Source organism: Caloenas nicobarica, chromosome 2 (assembly GCF_036013445.1).
Source record: "Caloenas nicobarica isolate bCalNic1 chromosome 2, bCalNic1.hap1, whole genome shotgun sequence".
NCBI lineage: Eukaryota > Metazoa > Chordata > Aves > Columbiformes > Columbidae > Caloenas > Caloenas nicobarica.
Window position 1 is genome coordinate 8851131 of NC_088246.1, and position 19032 is coordinate 8870162.

The window sequence follows — 19032 nt, forward strand, 5'->3', positions numbered from 1 at the left end:
ATTAAGGTTTTATGTAAGAGAAAGAAGGGCGTGGAAAACAAGCAGAAAAAGAAAAAAAGGAGAAAAAACAGGCTGAAGGTCTCTAGCTTGCTTGCAGAGGTCATGCAGGAGTCGTGTTAGTTCTTCAGGAGAATAAGAGAGCAGGTGACTTCTACCAATGTGTAACTTTGTTTTAATGTTCCCTTTTATACAGTTTTCAGTAGAATCATTTTGTCAGAGCAGAAATTGTGTGTGCTTTGTTTATTTCCATTTGTGTGATATGCTCAGATTTCAGTATTAAAACCAAAGAGGTATCTTAAAGATTAACAGCTATGGTTCATGAAGGTATCTGCTTGCTGATCAGTTTAAATCTCTGTCTTTACACCTGCAAGGCAGGATCTTTCAGGAATGGGCAAATTATAGCTTTGTGTTGCATGTTGGAAACAAACCCTTTGAGATGGCACTTCAAGAACATTATTTATGTGCTTGGATCTGTACCTGGCTAAGGCTTAATTAAACACCTTCCTGGCTTGGGTCCCAGGCACAGAGAATTTCCTGAGCGATGTGAACAGGCAGCTGATGTCCACTTGTGGGGATGCCTGTTTAAGAGTTGGGAGTTTGCTGCCAAGGGCATGGGGTGTCAGGGACTGGTGAATGAGGCTGGCATCTCCTGGAAGCAAAAGCTGGTCACAGTGACACAGCAACATCTGTCTGGAATGAACAGAAATACCGATAGGAAAGACATAAGATAGTGGTGCTCGCATGTGTATGGTATGACGTCTGTGCAGCAAATTTGCTATAAGTTATTCTATTGAAAGAGACTTGAAATGATGGAGAAGAACCAAGAGAGGTGCTTTCCAAGCCTATGCTGAATAACACTGTTTACCTTTCTTTGAAATGTCTTTCATGTCTTCTTGCTTTTTATGAGGGGGAATTTCCAGATGGAATTTTGAAAATAAAGTGAAAACTTTCTTTTCTGCTTCCTTGCAGTGTGTTAAACCCCAAAGTTTGTTCATGAACAGTTTTCCTCCTCTTGATAGACTAGAAATCCCCAGTCTTATTTGTTGTGATTTTGCTGAAATATTGATTGGATGACTGAAGAACTAATGGGATTATGATGTGATAATGGATTCAGTGGAAGTATTGATATCCTGAAAGCTTAAGCATGTGTATGGGTCTATCATGACACCCCACTTAATGCAAGATTTTTTATGCTTTTGAACTACATCTGGGTTTGTAGATCTAATTCAAATCTGTGAACTTTTTTTTTTTTTTCAGTTTTAAAACTACTTCTGGTGGGAGAGTTAGATTATTTTCAGGAATATGCCTGTTGCTATCAGTCCTATAGTGCTGCCTCTGTCTTACCTGTATCCTTCAGATACTCTTAGGGCTTGGTTGGGTAGAAGCACCATAGTACCTCAGCTGCTTCTCCCCAGTTCTGTCATCCCTTTAGGTCCCACTGTGCCCTGCTGTGAAAGGAAGCAGATTTTGTCACTTGCTAAGAAGACCTGGATTCTTTTCCTGGCTTTATTTCTTGAGTTGTATGTGACCCCAGGAAAGTTACAGGCTCTCTGTTGAGCCTATTTGCATCACTGAAAAATGGGAGATCGTAACAGTTTCCTTAAAAAAAGGTGTTAGAAGACTAAATTAATTAACATTTGTATTCGTGCTTATGGTGAAGACGCTATAAAAATGCAAATATTTATATGCTTTCTGTTTGCTTGTTGGCAAAATTCCATTTCTCAAGGCTCCTGACCTACTTTTCAGACTTTTCTCCAGTAAGAATAATAACTATAAATTTGTTCCTTCAAATTATTTTTCATTTTAAATAGAAAGGCAAGTGCAAATGAGGGGAAGGCAAGGAGTGGAGGAGGTGCTAACCTCTACCCCTCTTTGCCAGAAGGAAGAGAACTGCTGTGTCTTTTCCAGAACTAGAATAAATAATAAAATACAGATGCTACCTCAGGTCTTTAATGCCTCAGACCTGGCTTTCCATTTCAGATTTATAGCCTTTGTAATGGATAGATCCCCAAACATATATGAAACAAATCTCAACATATTATTTGGATTCTTGATATGGGCAAGTTGAAAAATATTTTCCAGTATTTTCCGAAATCAAAACTGTGAGGTTTGCCTGAGCTCCCTGTTCAGGTCATGTTGCTGTGTCTAAGAAAAAGTTATAGGAAGTGAAACACTCTGAATTACAGAAGTACTTAGTCTTTTATAAACCTTTTTGTTTTCCTGAGAAAATTAAAAAAAGAAAAGAAGAATCTTTTAAAGAACTACCAGGTCTGCCTTAGACCTACCATCCCCCATAATAAAGGAAATGAGGCGAAAATTCTAAATTGGTGAACTTGACAAGGAGGAGGAGCATCCAGAGTTGTTCTGGCTGCTAGGCAAGGTCCCTTGAGTGAATTCAGCCTTCCGGGAAAGTGGAGTGTACTGATATTTCATACAGTTCCTGGGGATGATTCAATGTGTGCATGAAATCACATTTAATGCACAATGCTAAGGGGAATCCAGCAAAAAAGCTTGAAAGGGATAGAGTGCAATAAATATTTAAGATCTTGTGAATGTGAACACAGCACTTCATAAAAACCTCAGTCTCGAGAGCAGGGATGCTGCATACATCGTAGACAGAACATATGGTACAACCACAGCGTCAAAGCTAATCAGTGAATAGTGATGGAACTTTTGTCCTAAATTTTTAAGGACGTGATTAAATTTAATGTATATGCTAGACATGAAGCCTGTCTTCATGTACTTAGACCTACCAACTATGCGGGTGGCCTGACGAGATGTGATGTTTTCTGGGAAGGCAGAAAAGTTCACCATGGGGATATCTTTATTGATTTTTATCCCCATACATGACCCTGTAAATTATTTATCTTCCTGTATTCTTCTCTGGCAACTTATTATGAAAGTCTCTTGAAAGTTACTGTGAGGTTCTTTATTCCCAGACTTAATGAGGGTTGGTAGGAAATTGGCTTTGGATGAGTGAGATTGGCTGAGTGCTGGTGTGGGCAGCCTGCGCCCGTGTGTGAGGAGGCAATGGCAAGTGTGGGTTTCATTACCAAGCATCCTATGGGTGATTTGCATTTATTCGTTTTATAATATGACTCAGGATGGATTCAGTTAATACCACAACTTATTATAACAGCATGAATTGTATTTGGCTTACAGGCTTCACCCACCACAGTCACAGAGTGCATGGTGTGGTTCTGTAGACATAAGATGCTGTTTGGATTCTGCTGTTTGCTTCGTTGTCTGAGTGCCTTTTCTAAATTCTCATTTTCCTTTGATGTTTCTAGGAGCTGGTGGGGAGTAATCCTCCTCAAAGAAACTGGAAAGGAATTGCAATTGCCTTACTTGTTATTCTCGTTATCTGCTCCTTGATTGTCACCTCTGTTATACTCCTGACACCAGGTATTTATAACCTTTAACTCACTTCCATTCTGTTTTTCTTCTGTAATTTTACACTTCCAAGGGTAAAGGGATTGAAAACTGACTGCAAATTCAACATCAAAGGAATCATCCTTCCTGTTCTTTACCCTGATGTTGCGCAGAGTTCAAGGCCATTCTTAGGTAGATTGTTTTAGAGTTTTGCATTTCAATTCAAAGATCAGTGCCGCTGAGCTAAAGGTAAAAGTATGAAACCTGGTTGACTAAACATAGATGTGGAGTGTTGTTTTAGATGTGACATCTACACAGGGCAGTCATTTAGGACATGGAGCAGCACCCATCAATTGGGTGGCACATCCTAGACCATCTAAAATGGTAACCACCTAAATCCCACCCCATTCAGCTGGACTGAGTTTTAGATCAGACCATAGTGTTTCAGCTTTTGAAAGCAATTCCAGTTAACTATAGGCCAGATAGTAGCACCTAAGCACAGGAAATAATTAGTAACTTCCCAATAAAGGATTCTTTAAGTTAATCCCCTTACCAAGTTTCAGCAAAGTTCTGTGCATGTAACCTCTGTAAATTACATCTCTTACAGTAGCTGCTAAAGGTGTAGGCTTGAATTTTAATGTGGTATCATTATGATTATTGATTATTACATATTTATACAGCCCTGTAAATTTCCATGCCAACTTATGGAGTAGAAATGTGTTTTCGCGGCCCTGAGAAGATTGTGATCTGAGTATGAAAAGACAAACAAACGAGAGACAAGACATAGAAAAGAGAACTCAGTGTCAGAAAGCGTGAGGAGCTACAAAACACAGGAGAAGGCAGAAGGTCCCCTGCAGAAGGACACGGAGGAGAAGAGGCTCCTTCTTGGATGAGTACATGCCAGTGATTCTAGGGGGCAGCAAGACAGAGAGCACAGAGCTGGGGAGGCAATGGAGGCAGGGGAGAAATGAAACCGTAGGAAATGGAGGAGCACAGGATGGTGAATTGGAAAAATGAGGTAGAGGATGTGTGGCAGAAATTTCTAGCTCATAGCATGTGAACTGGCATGCAGTTCAGCAGATCTGGGCCATCTTCTCTGAAACAATTCTCGTCCCACAGTCCTGCTGTATGGTAGACTGGAGACAGTGATAAATCAAGGATGCGGGACTGCACTGAGTTAATTTGAAAATGAGTTAAACAATCACTACATTATCCTTTCGGTTATTTACTGTCATTCCATGTTCAGTTTATTTCATGCTATCCTGAAGTTTTCGATGCAAATGTAAGCACATGGTCATACCAGATTAATGAAGTAATTAAATTAATATTAAACTTAATGAAGGATCATTTTTTAAAATTACTCTTGCTAGAGTTCAGATTTAACATCTTCAGACAGTACAGTTCATCTCTGAGATGTTTTGGGGCATGGTCTGTGGACTGTACTCACACCAGGCACCACTTATTTGCAGTGAAAAATATCATCCCTTACCCATTAGGTATGGAAATGTTGCCTTCTATTTTACAGAATTTAAGTTCCAGACTTTTCAAAAATGCACACCGAAGCCTGTATTCCTAAACCCATACCTGTGTGCTTCCAGACACTGTCAGTGGCTTGCACTGCATAGATGAGACCATGGGTGCCACTTCCATTGAAGACCAGCATTCCATATAGAGGGATACATGGGAAGAAGCATAAACATACCTGTACAGTCCTAAATACAGTCAAAATCACAAGTCTTTCCTTTTACAAGACATCTGTAATAACGATTTCTTTATAAAGATGGTCAAAACGATATCTGGTGAAGATTTAGCAGATCTCTTTTCAATTCTGGGCTCCCCTATATACCTGATTTAAGACTTCTCCTGAACCTTATTCACACTTCTTCATAGAGAAAATCACACATAAAACCTACTAATGGCTATTATGACTATAGATACTGCAGTGCTGTTCTCCATGTAAGTGCCTAGACAGAAAAGGTGTACCATGCTTTGGGATGCTGTAGGTAATGTTCTCTAATTTAGGAAGACACAAGTAAATATCACTTATGATGATGGCCTTCTTTTTTACGTAGTATGGAGTGGGAAAGTGAAATACCCACCTTCAATTATAAGTAAAATTCACAAGTGTATTTGTGTGTTTATATTTGCATATGCATACAGAAATAGATTGTCTGTTTGGGATATGTATTCACACACATGTATACACATAAATCACACAATTATTAGTATGTACTTAGCAACAACTCCAAATAGCACTGTTGAGAGAGTCTCTGAGCTTAAAACTTAGGAATATGCAAAGTCATTTTCTATGCTAAAGTTTCCATCCGTGGTTTTTGAGATCTCTGATTACCTGGTTTGCTGGTAAACTGGGTTTGGGTTGTTTTTTCCCCTGCTGGTGTTTCAGAGCTGTGTCCTATGTGCAAATACTCTGAGCTCAGTACTGCTTCTGTTTTTATGATGGATCCAGACTGCTTCATGGTGAGACTTTGCCAAGGGTAAAATAAACAGCTTAGGTTGCTGCTGTGGCTTGGCAGTGGCTTAGTTCTGTCTTCTTCTGGGCCACTGATCCCAGAACTTATTACTAGGATGCACTATGGCAGAGAGTAACAGGAGGCTCATTTCAAAGGAATTTCCCACTAGCCAGTACTAAGTGAGACACTGAAGCTGGTTTGACAAATGTAAAAAGTATTACATTGGTAATCCTGACTGGAGATGTCATGTCCCAACAAGATAGGAGTGGAGAAGATGGAGGAGCCTGTCCAAAAGGAAAAGCAGAGTCTGCATTTCCCTGCCATAAAATAGTTCACTGGCAGAAGAAATGTTTATCCAATGATAGCCAAACTGAAAAATAAATGATGGATACTTGAACAAGAGGTGAGGAAGAGACAGGACGACAGTGAAGGAAGGAGGAGAAACAGTTTTGTGGGTGTGCATGGGGAGCTGCTGCCAAGTGTGACAGTGACATCAAAAAAAAAAAACAACCCAAATAACACAAACAGAAAACCCCTCTTCCCTGGAAATATTTCAAGTGGGGTGATGCAGTCTGGTAAGGGCAGAGCACAGTGCCTGGGAATACTTCAAACATTTTTAAATCTTCCTTCTGATGATGGTGTTGGAGTCCAGCCTGGCCATCATACTAGTACAAATATCCTTTTGCATTTTACCTCTGAATTCCTTACTTGTTCCTGTCTATCTTGGCCCTCTCCCTGGCTGGGAAACCATTATTCTCTAAGGACTTTGCTGTTGGTTTGAAGGCCCATTTTGCAGTGTAATACCAAGGCAGGCAATGCAGATACTCTAAACCCAGTGCTGAACATCATGCAATGCCTACAGAGAGTAATTTGGGACATACACGAGATAGAGTGTAGCATGCAGTCTTGTAGTCCATGTTCAGACAAAGAAAAGTGGTTAACTGGACCCATAACTTGCATCATGATGATGGTATTTCCCAATACTGTGAAAACTGGGGTAGTCTACTGAGTAGTCTCCTGCAAAAGCAAGAGTGAGTGGTAGAGTGGGGAATGGGGAAGGTTTGCTTAGCAGGGCAGATAATGATTAAGATTTTTAATAATTGAGGAAAAATCAGACCAAACCTTTAAAGAAAGTTTTAACTCTGGATTCAGCTGCAGAAAAGCTGAGATCCCTGCTGGTCTGGGTTTCTCAGGGGCAGGTTGCTCAGCCTGCTTCAAGATTTGCTCATAAACTGAGAACAGTGCTTTTTGTGTTCAGTGGACATTGTAATTACAGTAGCAGTGCTTAATTACTAACTAAGGCTTAAGTCTCATTTTATAAAATCCTAACAAAGTTTCAGCATTTCTATGACTTGTACATCCTTTGTTATTCTAGAACAACATTCTCAAAAGAAGCAGTAACTGGTGAAAGTTTGCATTTAATTACACTATAGTACATCACATACACACAGTTGCCAAGGCTGAGGGACTCTGATTTCCCATGTGTGTGTGTCCTGACATTCCACCCACTTTTGAAAAAACTATTAGGCCTGTTTATACAAATGATAAAAGTGTGGGACTGAGTCTTTCCTACTTGGTGGCTGCTCACTTGTTGCAGCAAATGTCCCTTGTATGAGTCCTGTCCTAGCAGCATTGTGTGTATTTGTATGATATAAACATATGCAAAATGTATAGTTATGCATATATGCATGCACACACAAAAACAAAGATGAAAAGGGGACTCAATTCTACAGAAATTTTGATTAAAAAACCTTCCCCAATGTTCCATTAGACATTTTGCTTAGAAAAAGGCTGCTTTCTAGTCCCCTCTGTTTGGAGATGGAGTGGAACAAAGACTTTTTGCACATCTGTTCCTGATATTTAAAGCTTTCTGGAGATATACATCAAGTTTGCTCCTTTCAAATCTGACCTTTTGCTTAAAAAAAATAAAGTCCATGCAATTCCATATTAAATTTTTTGCAAAATTCATAGGAAACATTTTTAAGAGAAGTTACTGAGGTAGTCATCGTATAGCATTAATTCACAGCATGCTGCCAGACAGCCAAATGCATCACCTAGTAAGCTCAGTATGACTTTTGCTAGTTGGGAAGAGCAAGGAAATATCCTGTGACCGGATGTGCATAAGTGTAACATCTTCGTTTAAAATTGTTATGTATAAATGTATATTATATGTCTTTAAAATAGAGTAGGATTTTACAGAAGGGAGAGAAGCTGCTTGTCTGCCTTCTCTGGCCACCACTTTTTGGGTACAGAGACATCATCTGAGGGGAAAAAGGGATTAGGTCTGCCTGGGGACCTAGCAAGTGTACTGAAGTGGGAAGGGAGCTCCTGGCATGCTGGCTGCTGAGAGGTGGACGTTCAGGGACACTCATCCACATGTTTGCAACGCACAGTAGCCTGAGAGGTGTGTGAGAAAAGCATCTGACACTGACCTGGAGCTGAGCCCCAGGGATGACAGAAAGGAAAGTGGGCACCCAAAGGTGACTTAAACCTTCTGACCTTTGAACATAGCTGGAGTTGAGAGGAAGCTTCAAAGAAAGGATTGGTACTGCAGAGGGAAAACAGGCAGGAAGGTCAGTTCATAGCTCTTTTTCCTTCTCTTGTGAGTTTTCTGGGTTCTTGGAGGATCTTTCTTCTATTTGTGCTCTGGAGAACAAGATTGTACCAGTTCAGTGCTGACTTCAAAGATGAGGTGCAGACAGATGAACCCGAAGTGTTTGACCAATGCCGGGTGCCCATCATACCTTTAACATTGAATCAAAAATAAAACAAGCAGGTTTTTCACTTGTTTCTCTCAGCATGTATCTTGGCTGATTGGATGCTGTGTTTCTGACTTGGCACTCAAATCGCAAGTCCTCGTGCCACCTTCACTGCTGGAATACTGCTGCACTGTCAGGCCCTGGTTGGCAGCTGCCATCTGGGTCTGCTGGGGATGAGGGACATGAGTGTAAAAAAGGTGGTAGCAGATGCTTGATCCGCTCCTTCTGTAAACACAAGGAGGCCTCAAGGTCTCTGCAGTTGGGTGTGGACACAACTTGTGTCCATCAGCTGGCTTAGACACTCTACGGCATGCTCAGGGACTGCTGCTCAGGACAGGGTGGGCTACCTGAGATCCCACAATTGCATTTCTGTCAAGCATTGGAACAGGCTGCCCAGGGAAGTGGTTGAATCACCATCCCTGGAGGTGTTTAAAAGACACGTAGATGAGGTTCTTAGGGACACAGTTTAGTGACAGTGTTGGGTTAACAGTAGGACTTGATGATCTTGAGGGTCTTTTCCAACCAAAATGATTCTATGATTCTGCGATTCTTCCGCTGTAAATGTCTTCTTTGGGGCCAGAGAAATGGAGTAGACATTCTTAATGAGCTATCTGACTTACCTATCTGTTAGATGAGAGGTTAGTAAATCTGAATTTTTTACTAAAAAATCATTAATTGATTGATTATTTAGTTATTTGTTTTCTCCCCAGCTCTACAGCTGAGATTAATGGTGTCTAGGATTCATTATAGGACCTATTGCAGCTGAGATTAATGTCGTTCATAGTTCGTTATAGGACCTATTGCATATCTTACAGCCCACTGTAGGAGACAGTAAAGGAATCTCAGTGTACTTTAGGGAGGCCCCTGGGTGTGCACGCTTCAGTTGCTACCTGCCACCACACTGTTTGTCCCCATCCTGCACAGAAAGAAGGAATGAGAAAGGCTTGCCCATACCCAAATCTCCAGCACAGAGATTTGCTTGTGCCTGTCCCTGTGCCCTCATGGTGGTAAAGAGGGTGTCCATGTTCCTCGGGGTGGCATTTTGGAAGCAGCACCTGAAACAGCTGCAAGCCCAGGGCTGTATGTGAGCTCCAAGCTCCTGCTCTGCACTGCCTGGTCTCCCCGAGTATCCAGTGCTGGGACTTGCACCATGGTGGGAACTAATTGGAACAGTTTCCTGGTGCTCCTCTGATCTGTATTTTTCATTTTAATAAATAAAATTATGCAGAAGAACTTGGTGTAATGCTGTCACACGGAGGGATTTGGCTGAGAACTTGTATTAATGTGCCTTAGTATTTGGAAGCCACACTGTGCAGTGTGATTGAAACCTCAATCAGACTTAAAAAAAAAAGTATGGAAATTGAAGAATATAATTTAATTTTGTAAAAATGGTAGTTTATATTGAAACACCTTTTAGTGGAACAAAACATTGTTCATAGGTAATTTTCAGGGGTCTCAGGTAGCTCGGGGGCTTCAATTTAGTGTAGTAGAGAAGACTTTTTTCCTCAATTAAATGACATCGGAGAGTCTGTTTTCATTGTTCCTAAGCACCAGTGTGTTCAGTGTAACAAGTTTAGTATTAAACGATGTTCAAGAAAGCTAAGACTGCATGATACCAATAGACCTCAGGCATGAGGATGCTGGAGTGAGGAGAGATACTGAAGCACGCACACCTGCTGTGGAAAAATTCAGAACGTGGCCTCACAAGTTCCTTTAAAGAGCAAATGTGTTTAAACTGACTGAAAGGTTTCCATGAAAATATTTTTTCAGCAAAAAATTGAAAGTTGGAAGCAAATTATTCCTAGGAGGTGACTGCTTGTCATAACAAAAAAAAATTACTCTATGGAGAAAAAAGAAAAAAAATAATACATTAATCAAAACTGTAGGTTTCAGTTTTTGTTTAAAAATTTCAGCTTTGAGAAAATAAAAAATACATTTTGGTATCAACTAAGCACCCAGTAAAGGGTTCTGTGATGTAATATATATACTTTTCATCTGTAAGGCCCAAGAATTCACTGATTCAACATAAACACTTCAGTTATAAGCCCAAGAGCCTCTGTGTTGTGTTCATGGGAATTATTATAATACATAGTGAAGAGACGGTGAGGGAGATGGGAAAGTTTGGCTGTGCCAAACTTCAAGTGGCTCAGTTTGTGCCTTGGTTTTATTTCGTTAGAAATCAGTTTTGTGGTTTCTTCAGGTGATGCTTTGCATCAGAAGTCTGTTGGCAATCCGACTGAATCACAAGAAATGTGAAGAGGACTCTATGTATGGCAGTGGAGAAAGATGTACAGCGAGTATTTCTTTGCTGAGAAAACAGGGTGCTAGAGTAGACTTAGGAAGAGCAAACTAAATGAAGGACACTTCATTACAAGTTGATCTTACAGTATCTTAAACTGTCAGTCTAATTCTTCACTCTAAAAGCTGTCCAGATTCCCATATTTGCAAATGAAATTGTATATCCTTTCACTAAAAATGAAAATTAGTATGGGCCAGCTATGCAACACCTAAGGATTTAGGGTTATGTCTCATAGATTTGTCAAAGATATTTCTGCAGTCAAGTGTCTGATTCCCATGGAAAATCCTTTGTTAATTCCTGAAGTAATCTGTCTGAGCCCTTACAAGGCTAAATACCTTTCCAGCTATGGTTCTGCATTACAGTTTTTAAGGAAATAAAAATACCAGCTATAAAAACTTCGTTTAAAAAAAAATTTAACTAATGATTTCAGAATAGTCTTAGTGTTAAGTAGCTTTAATATTTTTTCAGAATAGTCAGCACTATATAGCACTATGACTTCTACAGGTGTGTTTTCGTGACTTCTAAAATATTCTTTGATCAGGTTATGTCCAGAAGTGTGTGTTTTGGACCATATTTTGATCTTTTTGTAGTTGCTGAGTCCAGATACAAATAACCAGGAGGTTTCTGTTTGTGGACAACTACACGGTCCTTTTATAACACTGACAGTGGGAAGAGGCTTATGTGTGACAGAAAGCTTAATGTGGACCGCTTCCGAATGAGATATGACATGGTGCTGTTCACAGTTGCTGTAATTTCAGATACATTTCAAAGTAGAAATAATGGCAGTTTGTTTTCAAATGTTTTACAGCTGAAGATAACAGCTTGTCTCAAAAGAAGAAGATAACAGTGGAAGATCTCTTCAGTGATGATTTCAAAATTCATGACCCAGAGGCTAAATGGATAACTGGTGAGTGAGGCATGAAAGTGTTGCGGTGTCTTTGCTTCCTTGCTTTCTGGGTGTCTCTTTTTTATTTCCTTCTTTATTTCTCCGATTCTTTTTTTGCTCCTGAAATTACAGAATCAAGGAGTGGTTGAGGTTGGAAGGAACCTCAGGAGATCATCTTGTCCAACTATCTGCTCAAGCAAGGGCAGCTAGAGCTGGTTGCCCAGAACCATGCTCAAAAATTCAATCCTGAAATTCTTGTTCCAGCTTTCCTCCTGAAAAATGCGCAAATACTGCTCTGTTATTATATTTTTTTTAAATTTAAGGTTCTCCAGTGGGCTCGTGACTAAACATTGAAAACTGCAGCCTTTGTCCCAAAGAGCTTCCAGCATTCAATAGGTGATGTAGCGCCTGGTTGGAAGAAGTGATTGGAGCACTATCGCAGTCATTATTTTACCATAAACAAAACTTCAGGTTTTTATTCCCCCATCAAACATTTTTTTCTGGCTGAGAGCTAAAGCATTACTAAGCAACAGGAAAACAGTGGTCCAGCAGCAGCTGGGCTGGTGCTTGCACATAAGCCTGTGCTCTTTTCATCCTCTGCTGCCTTATGTTTTCTAGTCAGGGGAAAACCAAATAATACTTGAATTAATGCATGTTGTGTTTGCTGGAGTAGAGCTGTTTTGGGGGATGTAGTTTCCAGCTCTCGCTGGAAATTGCTGCAGTCTGAACAAGCTTTGGCAAGAATAAAATGATTTGTGGTATGCTGTTCATGTAGGTTCCAGTCCGACTTCTATTATCACTGAAGTTATTAGTTTTTCTTTTGAATTTAATGGGGAACTGGATTGAATTCTCCTTCATGTTTGCCTTACCTTGTCTGTTATGGCCATTGGGAACAATTTTAATACCTGTAATGAAAAGAGAGAGTGGTAAAGGGTAGTGCTGAATTAACGCATTCCCCAGCCATCCTCAGCACAGCTGTTTCTGACTTCTCCCACCAATTCAACTACAGGGGAAAGCAGTTGCAAACCATACACACCTTCACAAACACACCTGCTGATGGGCAGGAACTCTTTTTCGGGTTGTGTAATCTTGGGCAGTGGTGCTGCCCATAACCGTGCTCTGGGAATAAGGATAGTGGAAATATTAGCTCCATTGAAGTTCAGAATTATTTGTCTAGCATCCTGGGGTTTTTTTAGCACTGATATCCCTTATGGTGGAAGAGGTGTTTTATGGAGACAATTACTGCTATTTTCTTTGTTTGCTAGAGTATGAGGGAGTGATAATGATTGAAATAAACCTTTTCAGGAACAGAGAATGAAGTATTGCCACAGAGCTAGGTATAATATCCCCCATCTGATGAGTACAGCTTTACATGGATGTAAGGCATATTTTCCACAAAACTACAGTCTTCTTCTCATACGTCTCCAATTATGGTCACATACTGGTGCCATATAAACTTTTATTAAGCCTCCAATCTTGAATGTTTTCAAATCCATCTCCATCCTCCCACATACTCTTACTGACTCCAGTGCAATTTAACATCAGCCTTGCCTGATCTGAAATTACTGAAATATTATTTCTGTAAAGAGCAAAGCACAAAGTAGAATTGTGTAAACATGCATAGATATTTTGGAAGGACTTGTTCTGTTGCTCTGCTACTAGTACCACTGATACTGATTTTAATATGTCTAGAGAAATTTTAAGAAGCCAATAGATATTCTGTAGATTTACCCAAGGATGATTTCACATTCAAGGGCAAGTTGCTAACCTGCAATGTCATTCATCCAAGGACCCGAAACCATTTTACAACATTAATTACTTTTCTGTGTTACAGTTGCGTTTCACAGCTTTCTCTAGCTGGCTAAGTGGTGGAATTTTGATTAAGGTCCCTGATAAGCAAGACGAAAGACCACTAGCCCGATTCCCAAGCACACGTTGCTATTGGTCCCTGATTCTCAGTTTTTAGAATGTAAATAAAAGATTTTGAAAATACCAAAGCCAAACTAATAAATCTTAGTATAACAAGAGTGCTGGAATGCCTTAACAGAAAAATTGCATATTTAAAAACTGCATGTTTAAAATTGCATGTCAGCTCACAAAATGAGTTGATGTTTTGTACGGAATCCACACAATTGTTAAAATATAGGTAGATGTTGTTAATCGTTCTTCTCCTTCTTCTCCAGTTAATTATATAGGAAAATATCATCGTCATTCAGAGATCTGCAAAAATCGGTCCTCTTGGCACTTCAAAGTTCTATTTCCTTCCTTTCCCCCTTCATCATTGCAGACAATGGGAGTTTGGTGGCCTCACCAAAGATCAAGTGTGCTGCATGTTTAGGGGTATTTCAATCATTTGAGGGATTTGCTACCAAAACAGTACAGTCAGTAAAATATCTGTGTTCTTCCCAGCAAGTTGGGGCTGATTCAAAGTCTCTAAAGGAGCAAGATCTTTCCTTTGACTTGAATGAGTGTTAGAGCAAGTGTTAAAATTAAAAAATAAAAGTATTTTTTATTCAGGATGGCACTTAAAACTATGCTGAAGGCTCACTGATATTGATGGGATGAGCTGATTTTTAAGCATTTTCTTTATTCACAGTCGGCAAGTGGAAAAATAACATATTTCTGATCAATAGCACTGTCGTTCCATTGATTTCAAAGGAGCTAGTGAAAAAGAAAAAAAACAAAAGAGAGAACTACACTTCCATTGCAAAGATTACAGACTTTCTCTAAGCTTTCAATCAAAACTTGTGGGTGGTTGTGGATATGTTTGGATCTTTTTTATTGGAATTGCAATTAATTTTACTTAAGTAAGAGATGTGCCAAAGATGGAACTGTGAACCTCTTAGAAGGCCTGTGATGCCATCTGTAATTTCAAATTCCTGTTCGTATTTTTATCCAGTGGTTTAGGGAGAGAAAATATTATTTTGTTTAATTAACTGCTCCTTTCAGTGTCTTCTACTGCCCCAGATATTGTTGTTGCCTCAGTAAGAGCACTCCAGAGGTGAGCAATGCATTCACAGACCAGAACTGACTGCTCCAGAACTTATTTCTAGTTACATTTCCAGGGACTGCTGTCGCTTATGTTTGCCCTGTAGCATAAGTAAGAACTGGATTTATTGTGAAGGTTTCACTCTTGATGACATGGTATAGTGGGTATATAGCAATGTACTACAGGAAATTTGAGATTGTGTTGGTGATCAAATCCTGCAATCCGGATACAAAGAGTCCAAGCTGTCTCTCTGTTCCAGCCCCATCCATCCCGTGCCTCTCCCACGCTTGTCTGCTCATCGCTCGGTGTGTCGCACCCCACTACATTCCATCTTCATCCTCTGTTGTGAGCTTTCCTTTACTGTACAACTGTAATTATGTTGTCCATATGCTAAGCATGCATGCAAGCTCCAATTAGCAGCTCATTTCATACCGTGTCTCTTAAATGTTGTATTTGGACATTTCCTCGTTTACATATCCTCCTCCATACCCCATCAGGAGTGTCCTGTGCCGGCCTTTCGTTAGCTCTCTTACTAATGACAGATGGGCCACTCGTTAGTCTAATCTCTAACCGCTCAGCGGTTCTGCTGTCAGGCTGCACATTATTTTGTAATTAGGCTTCACAATTACTGGGCTTTCCCAGTAATTCCTCTCACACAGGATTTTAGTTCAGGTTTTGGAAAAGCTCGCTGGGATGCTGTAATGTTCCTGTAATGGTGGACAAAACCCAGGATAAAGAAGAGTGGTTGCATTTTGTGCTGAAGAGCAGCTCAGTCGACCAATTTCTCCTGAAAACAACAATTCATAGTCAATACCTGGACCTGGCCTGAGAAGCCAGTCAGGTTATGAGTGCTATGTTTGTGGCCTTCCAGAGCTGCAGTGATTCCCTTCAGCTGTGAATCTGACCCCCATCATCTCGGGAGCACTCCTCCTTTTCCACAGGGATGTAGCATCATGCCCAGTGTCAAAGTGAGCAGTAAAGACTGAACCATATAGAATCATAGAGTCATTTTGGTTGGCAGAGACCGTCAAGGTCATCCCAACCATAACCTAACTCTAGCACTAAACCATGTCCCTAAGAACCTCATCTATGTGTCTTTTAAACATCTCCAGGGATGGTGACTCAACCACTTCCCTGGGCAGCCTGTTCTAATGCCTGGCAACCCTTTCTGGGAAGAAACATTTCCTAACATCCAGTCTAAACCTCCCCTCATGCAACCTGAGGCCATTTCCTCTCGTCCTATCACTTGTTACTTGGGAGAAGAGACCTACACCCTCCATGCACCACTTGCAGACACTTATGCTTATCTTCTGTCTTTGTACTTAATAGCAAATACATTTTGCCCACATTGAAAGTACTTGGCTGCTCTGGTAGTTAGAAAAACATAATAGCAGCCTATAATATACTGTCTGTGGTTATTACAATTGATTTGATGCAATGTGCCATCATTACTTACTTCTCAGAGGATGTTTTTCCTGCCTTGCTGTCATCATCTTGCAAGACAGAGCTCATGTAGCGGTGGTTGCTGCCAGGATTTTTGGCTGTATGTTAGTGACTGGAGGCTCCAACTAGGAGTGTATCTTCTTTGTGCTTGACACTGGCCAGACACAGCGAGACAGTCCTTGCAGAGAGGTTGTAGTCAAATGAGAGAACCTGGAACACTGGCAAACTAGTATTTATTCTAGTCTGAAGAGGAACAGTGAGTAAATTAGCAAAAGGCTCTGAATGGCATTTTCAGAAATGGCTCAGTTGTTTGGAAACCTGCCACTCAGTGAGAGCTAGAACCACTGTGAGCCTAGCTCACATCTGAGAATGGCAGCTAGCCTTTTATCTCAAAAGTCCTTCTGAAAAATGCACTAATAACTAATATCTAAATATAATAGATTAATTCTTTTATCTTTAATATTGAAGCACATATGTTTTATTGCATGCTTTGCTAATAACATCATAGAATCTCTAGGCTCTTTTAAAGTCTAATATTGAATTTAATGACCTGGAACTAATAAGTTTTATTTACCATGCTGAAAAAAATAATCATATAGTAACTGAGGTGATTTATTTCAGTTTACCTTCAGTAATAATGCTCAGATCGGCAATACTTGGATAGCCCAAATGCCCCCAAGTCTTTTCTGTGCAGTGTAAATCCATTGCTCTGTATTGATAAAAGCATTGATGCATTTCAAATGATGCAAATGATTGTGGAGTAAATGAATTATTTATAGTTTGCTTTGCATAGATATTAAGAACTTGCTGAGTGCTAATATTTTTCATTGTGAAAAAAGATTTGCTTTAAGGTGCTGCTTTGACAGCCATTAAGATTAAAATTGCCCTACTAGAGAGCTGTAATGTGGGTAGCTGGGTTGAGGCTTCTCTCGGCTGCTCGTCCATGCACCAAAATATTGACAGCTTCCAAGTGGCCATCTGAATTGTCAAGCCTTTCCCTTGGCAAAGTTGAGCTGTTGGCACAAAAGAAAAACTCATTTTTTCTGTTTGTCATCAGAGGAACAAACTCTTCTCCCTTGGGCAGTGCAGTTTGCAATCTTGTGCATGTTTGGGGTCTGCATTAGGAAGGGACTAGAGCTCCTTGAACCCAGGTCCTGCCGGATGAGAACTACACACTTGCCCCAGTTCCTGTCTTGTTTTAAATAAATGTAAGCTAGAATGTGCTCACAAGTGGTTTTGCTAGTGTAAATCTGGTGAAGGCATAAAGCAAATTGGGTTACTCTGTTTGCTTCATTGCCCACCTTGCTAAAGATACTAGTTATGTGTTTTCAATATGTGTTAAAAGGGCTTAAGTGAATGGATATACTGGTCTTAATGGTTCAAAGACAACCCGTCCCACTCCCGATTCTGGTATGCCCAACCCCATGGCAGCTTATTTCTTAAGTATTTTTCTGAGTGCTCTGGCTTTTCAAATGTATTTGAAATATTTTCTAAGAGACACAGCTGCAGCACAGCACATCGGTTTGTGGTGTTTAAGGTTTCACTGAACTTCTGCCTCCAACTGCAAAGAGCCCCACAACCCTAAGGGGCCCTAAGGGTGACCTTATGCTGAGGTAAAGACACCACACTAAAGGAAAATACTTTGTGGACCAGACGAAAATACAGGGGAAGGACTGAAGGAGGCTCTTCTGGTCTAGAACTTCATGGAAGTGTGTGGCACTGCTGCTTGGTCGCCCCCACGTGGAGGTTTTGCTGGGGATGGCCTTCAGAAACCCTCTGTTGTGATTCATGAAGGCATGGATGCTGGTTAAATAAGCACACAGTAAACTTCTAGGTAGTGCTGCTGTCAGTGGAAATGTCCATGTGCTTTAGAGATGGCTGATCACTATTCTTAATCTAAAAGACTTCATGAAGTGACAGCCTGTGTTGCCAAACCAGAATACAGGCTCATGTCATGACTGTCACAATGAAAAAGAATATAAGAAAATGTTAAACCGTTTGAAACATAATTTTGATTTTAGACCTCATCCTGGATCATCTTCTTCAAAGATTTCTGTGCATCTGTACCCTGAGAGCACTGAAGAGAAGTTGCCCCGCTCCTTTCAGCTGCTGGGCAATTGCCGAGGTTCAGTAGTGACAGTAACCTGTTCACTAAAGGCAGGAAACACAGGAATTAATGGCCTTTTAACAGACTGTAACAGGCCATGGAGGAGACCGTTTCTGCCGTGTAGCTGTTTTGTTCATTACTGCTAGAGAGGATGAAATGAGAAATCAATTTGGCTCTTTTAAAAATTAATACAGTCTGCAGGAGCAAGCTGGGGACAAGCTCCATATCTTGTCTTAGGAGCACCTCAATGCCCAGCTCTCTGCAGTGCTGGGATGCTGGTGGGGCATACGTGCTGCTGTTAGACTGAGAAAATCATCCTTTGGCATGTACAGCAGCTTCTGAATTTAGAGGGAGAAATGTACTGGAGAAAGTCCTACTTGTGAAAAATGTCACACCCTAGAAAAGCAGAAGTAACACTGTAATGGTCAAACAGGTTCTTTTTTTTTTTTTTTGGTGGGTTTTTTGAGTAGTTCGATGTCTTGAGGAAGTCAAGATTTTCATATGTGCCAAACCCTGTATTTAACAGCCTCCTTAGGCAACCTAATTGTTCCAAAGCCTGCTGGACTCTAACCATTCCTTTGTGTGTCACTGACTGCTGTTGGGCCTCCAAGTCAAATATGCTCTTGAGGTACCAAAACATGGCTTTAGCTACTGAAAATCTAAATACTCTTATGCAGTAAAAAATGTCCTCAGACTTTCAGTGCAA

The 19032-nt window shown here is 40.4% G+C and overlaps 1 protein-coding gene across 1 annotated transcript in view; it reads left to right on the forward strand.

Annotated features, from left to right (window-relative positions):
- Window positions 1-19032, forward strand: part of DPP6 (dipeptidyl peptidase like 6) — a 567251-nt gene that overhangs the window by 386891 nt on the left and 161328 nt on the right. The window contains exons 2-3 of the mRNA XM_065627152.1: window positions 3291-3405; window positions 11710-11808. Coding sequence (XP_065483224.1) covers window positions 3291-3405; window positions 11710-11808 — 214 coding nt within the window. The remainder of the gene's footprint in view (window positions 1-3290; window positions 3406-11709; window positions 11809-19032) is intronic.